The sequence below is a fragment of the Mus pahari genome, chromosome 1 (genome assembly GCF_900095145.1).
Source record: "Mus pahari chromosome 1, PAHARI_EIJ_v1.1, whole genome shotgun sequence".
Classification (NCBI taxonomy): Eukaryota; Metazoa; Chordata; class Mammalia; order Rodentia; family Muridae; genus Mus; species Mus pahari.
The window spans coordinates 96,692,509-96,697,929 of NC_034590.1; the positions used below are offsets into that span (position 1 = coordinate 96,692,509).

General features: G+C 51.0%; 1 protein-coding gene across 1 annotated transcript in view; it reads right to left on the reverse strand.

The window, feature by feature from the left end:
- Positions 1-1,204: 1,204 nt before the first annotated feature.
- Tbc1d10b (TBC1 domain family member 10B) overlaps positions 1,205-5,421 on the reverse strand; it is a 10,958-nt gene continuing 6,741 nt past the window's right edge. Inside the window, exons 5-9 of the mRNA XM_021204620.1 lie at positions 3,730-3,844; positions 3,540-3,605; positions 3,161-3,350; positions 2,713-2,867; positions 1,205-2,627 (exon numbers count right to left, since the gene is read on the reverse strand). Of these exons, the coding sequence (XP_021060279.1) occupies positions 1,986-2,627; positions 2,713-2,867; positions 3,161-3,350; positions 3,540-3,605; positions 3,730-3,844 (1,168 nt within the window). The 3' untranslated portion in view covers positions 1,205-1,985. The remainder of the gene's footprint in view (positions 2,628-2,712; positions 2,868-3,160; positions 3,351-3,539; positions 3,606-3,729; positions 3,845-5,421) is intronic.

Below are 5,421 nucleotides of genomic sequence, written 5' to 3' on the forward strand. Positions count from 1 at the left end.
AAAAAAAAAAAAAAAAAAGAACCCAGGAGTCATTTGCACCATGTCTATTCCCCACTTAATTCCTAGTCTCTGTAGTGGGACAACCATCACAGGAGGTGCCACTGGCTTCCATCCGTGCCCTGTAACCAGGCAGAAGTCCATCAGTTACATGAAGCCTACCTCATCCCTTAGCAAACTGCCAAGGGGTTGGAATTCGGCCCCTGCAAAGCTGGGGCCAGGTGAGATCTTCCCAAATAGTGAGGTTTAGATCTGGAGCTCTGGGGAAAACCTCAACACCTCCACCCCCATCCCCACCCTCGGGCTAGATAGCTCAGGGCGGCCAGATGGACCACACCTTTCTCCTCCAGGGTTTTCTCCCATTCTGAATCATGACCTTCGTTTCTTCTGTGGGTACAGAACACAAGTCCTAGACCAGGAGAGCATCTTGCTACAGACAGGACTCTGAAAAAACACCAGCTCTCAGCACTGCTGGTTCATCAGGAGGGAATTTTCTCTTCTACCTGGAGACCACACCCTGATCCTAACTGCCAAGTGGAGCTCAGCTTACGGCCAAAGAAACCTTTATCATCCTGACCCAGAGTAGAGGGGGTGTAGCAAAGAGCCAGCCACAGAAAACAAGAGCTGGGCTGTTCGGTTGTGTACACCTACTGGGATGAACATTAGCCCTCGAAGCCCAGTACCAGGAACTGCACCAAACTGCCAACCAAGAACCCAGCCCAATCTAAAGATGGTGGTTTTGCACGCACTCTCAGGCCCCTCCTTCAGCTTCCAGGGGGCTGAAGCCATTGGAAAGGCAATCCCAGTCCTGCAAGCTGTGCAAAGGATCCCAAGATGCCAGGAGCAGATCCCAGGCAAAGCTGAGGAGGAAGGAGCTGGACGACTGTGTTTGTTGATGAGAGATGAAAAGAGCATTTACTGTGACTCCTTTTGGGGGTCGAATACTATTCACAGGGGTTGCCTAAGATTATCAGAAAACACAGAAACTTACATTATGATTCATAGCAGTAGTATACTGTTGTAAGTAATAATGAAAATAATGTTATGGTTGGAGTCACCACAACATAAAGAACTATATTAAAGGGTCACAGCATTAGGAAGACTGAGAACCAGTGGTCCAGATGTTCCTGCCAAGACCAGCAGACTTTGTGCCTGGCTCCCCCCCCCCCCCTTTACTCTACAGAACTCTTCAAATAACAAGGCAGGAGACAGATATAACAGCAGGTTCATTTTCCGGTTCCTCAAAGCGCCACAAAACTGCCAGTGGGGTGGGACCAAGACAGAAGAGAATGTAAACATTGGGTTCCACCCCCTGGACTCAAGGGAAGACCCTTAATCAGAGAGGGGTTTGACGGCTGGAAAAGAACAAAATCAAAGACAGACTTTCTGACTGCAGCAGAGAGGCCTGAGCATACAAAGCAAGTGAGTTAGGAAAGAGAGCAGGACATGGGTGGGAAGGAAACGGAGGACACTTCCTAGCATATCCTCTTAAATAAACTGGAGTGAAGAAGCGCTGTGGAAAGGGGAAAGGACAGCACCCACCCCAGGCCAACCTGACCTTCTGTACATAATTACAACACAAGGATATCCAGGAGAGAAAACAGCCTTGGCCCCCAGTAGGCAGTGGGGTGACAGGCAGGGCCCCAAGACAGGAAAAGGAACCTAGCTCCACCATCTAAGGGAAGCCACCGGAGTGTAAGACAGCACCCCAGAAAGATTTCATAGGTGTGACAGAGACCCAAGCTGAGCCTAACTGGACAAAAGAGTCTCCAGACTTGGTCACTGTTACCCTAGGTAATGTAGCTGTCCCGTGCACTGTGGCTGTCCTGGCCATGTAGGGATCAGCAGCTGGCAAGGAGTCAGGGGAATCAAGCCACTTTCCTTAGAAAAAGGAAGAGCCTGCCAAGGGAGCTGGGAGAACACCCTGCCAGGGCTGCTCTTGGCTGAGGGGAAAGGAGGAGGCCATGCCACCCAGACCCAACCCGAGGTCAGAAGTAAGCATCCTGCCGGGCCTCAGCCGCTGACCTGTCCCCACCATCATGGGATGCCGGGGGACCATCTGCCTTTCGACGCAAGGAAAGTTTCCGGCCTTGGCCTTTCTTCTCCAGCTTCTGCCGCTCCTTTTCCTGCTTCTGCTGTTCCTTCTCTTGCTCTCTTTCCCACTTCTGCCGCTCCTTCTCCTGCCTTTCCCGCTCCTTCTCTTGTCTCTGCCGCTCCTTCTCTCGATCTTTCTCCTGTTTCTGCCGCTCTTTCTCCTGCCGCCTGATCTCCTTGCTGGTGCCTAGTGGGGTGCTGTTGCCAGTAGGTGAAGGAAGGGATGGATGCAGTCCCTCAGCAGTGACGACAGCCCCAGGGACGGGCCCAGCACTGGCCCTGCGGACAGGAGGTGGTGGGGAAGGAGCCCCTCCAACTGCCCGGGAGCCTCTGCTCTTGAGACTAGGGAGGCTGAGGAGGCTAGAGGAAGGGCCCAGGGGTGGCTGCTGCCGCCTGCGTTCCTCATGGATGGCTCGGGAGCCGTGTAGTCGCCGTGAGGGCCGATACTGCAGCTCTCCCCTAGTTTCTCGCCACTTCTTCAGTTGGGCTGCGTTCTCCCGCTCAATCCATGCTTCTGTCACTGGGAGGTTGGTTACCTAGACAGAGACATGGGAGCCAGAGTGTAGACCTGTGTGGGAATGGGCTGAAGCAGGTCAGGGTGTGCTGAGGCTCATGGCCTACCTCATGCACCAGGAAGTCCTCCTGCATACACTGTTGTGGCAGGTTTCGAAGCTGCTCCATGGTTTCATACATGCCTTGACATGAGCGCAGCTTTTCCACAGAACCCAGTGTGTGTCGCAGTAAGACCAGAGCCACTCGGAAGATGATCTTAACGCCTACAGGGTCAGAGAAGAATGCAAAGAGAAATCAGGTCCAGGATCTCCGCCTGTCTCATGAAGGCAGATAGCCCCTGCTGCTGTTGATGCATGCCAGCCTTACAGGTGAAGAGAGTTGTAAGATTTCTTGGAGGGCAAGAAGACTCTAGGTTGGTGACCGAACCAAGATGGGTCCTGTTTTTCCAAACTGCAGAGTTTATTATGAAGCCTAGGCCCAACAATACTTGCCTATGGGATACCGGTAAGTAATAAACCCCAGCCTTCCCCCTCAGCCTGGCCAGCCACTGAAATACCTTCACAGAAAAACATGTCCCAGACACGCAGCACTGAAGCCCAGGGGAGGGTGCGGGCAAAGATGCACATGAACCACTCTGTCATGTAGAGCACAGGGTCAATGCGCTGCCGCCGAAGGTGACGATGTGCCAGCGGAGAGACCCGGCGCAGGAGTGCAAAAAAGATTTCTCCATCCAACTGAATGGCTTCCTAGAGGTGGTGGGAAGAGTCATAAGAAGTGGGTCTGGTTTGCTATGGTCCCTCACGGTACAATCAAACCTACAAGGCTGTCTTAGCCTCAATGGTAGAGGGACAGAAGGACAAATGAGGCAGGGCAAGGTCCTAAGGCAGCCTTGGGGAAAGTCAGAGCCCCAGTGCACCCAGCTTCCAGACACTCACCAGCCCTGCACTGTAGTAACCTGGGAGGTACTTGTCGCAGATCTGTACCAGGCACCAAAACGCTTGCTAAGAAGGGCAAGAACAAGAGGCAGGGATGGGGCCTGAGAAGCAGGGAGTACGCAGCTCTCTCTTCACCATGATATGTCTATATCTTCTCACCCCCACCCCAAACAGGTCCACTTATGCTGACCTCAGCAGGCATGTGCATTAGCAACACGGCAGCCACTGGGGCCTGGGCCTGACAGTAGCCCTCGTCAGGCCTGTAGATGGTATAGGCCTTCAGGATTCGGTACAGGTCCTGTTGCCTAAGGGAAGTACAGAAGATGGCAATCATCAAATCTGCCCCTAACCCTGGACCAGTACTCTTACATCAAGCTCCAAGCTAACCTCAAGAGCTTTACTACCAGATAGCCATCTGCCTTCCTAGCCCTGGCTACGAGAGGCTCAGCATTTGAAGCAGTCTATGTCCTGGCCTTTCACCCTTAGCTGCATATACCAGAGACTTCCTATACATTTCCTCTTGCACCTGCAACCAGCCACAAAGCAATCATGGTCATTTCTTCAGGAACCATTCCATAGCACTGGTCCTCCTCTGGAACTAAGTGTTTTCATCTTCCAGAGCAGGCAACCTTGAACTATTATCCGTTTCACTGAATGTCAGCATGTCCACTAGTCCTGGTTCTTGGGGACGGCTAGGAGGCCGGCTATACCCCACATCTTTCTCTATCTCTACATCCAGCCAGATCTGTGCCCCAGCCCTGCTCTTTTTTCTTGCTGAGTTCCATCATATCTAATATTCCCATCTACTCAAAAAACAGCTTTCTGCATTCCCAGAGGGTAGCCACCAAGTCTGAGGCATACTATATATCCTGAACCTGATCCTCTAATCTCTTTTTCCCACTCACAGCTACTTCCATCTCTGACCTCTATCTCTTAGCCTCCCAATCTCCCTGCCAGCAGTCCCCCTGCTAACACTGCTTATACTAGTATCACCCCAAGTCCAGTCATTCAGATGTGATCACTTATATCTCCAACTACTTCACTGTTACTTAAAAATTCCTGAGATGGGGTTTCATGCAGCGCTTGCTAGATTCCAACCTCCAACCCCCCAAAAGTGTCCCTGAATCTGATCCTCCTGCCTCCATCTCTCAGTAACAGAATTTAAGGCATGAACTATCACTATAAACTATTAGCTTTCTGTGGTGCTGGAAATCAAATTCAGAGCTTCCTGCACGCTGAATGAGCTACATCACCACCTCTGATTACTTACTTTGCTACTTACTTTGCAAAACTCCTAAAGAGGTAACACATCTGATGATGCTGATTATTTTATCTAATACGAGGGTCTGCCTGCTTCTGCCTCCCCAGTGCTGGGATTGAAAGATGTGTGCTATCACACCAGGTCACATCTTCCTTTCATACCTCTATGTGCTGCTTGGCGATATCTTGTCCAATGAGTGAGCCTAATCCCTCCATAAGCTTACTTCCCATTTCCAATGTATTGCCAATTTAAACTTCTTTCCTGAGTCAGGCAATGGTAGCACACATCTTTAATCCAGCAGAGGCAGGTGGATCTCCAAGCTCAAGGTCATCCTGGTCTGCAGAGTGAGTTCCTGAATAGCCAAAGCTACATAGAGAAACCCTATTTCAAACAAATAAACAAACACTCTTCTTTCTTGAAATCCAGACTTATAATGTACTGGATTCCCAACCTGCCTACATCCCCTAGATTTCTGTTTGCTACCTCCACCTAGTTTGAGACAGAGTCATACTCTAGCCAAATTGTTCTAGAACTCGTGCCAGGTATGGTGGCGCATGCCTTCAATCCCAGCACTCGGGAGGCAGAGACAGGCGGATTTCTGAGTTCGAGGCCAGCCTGGTC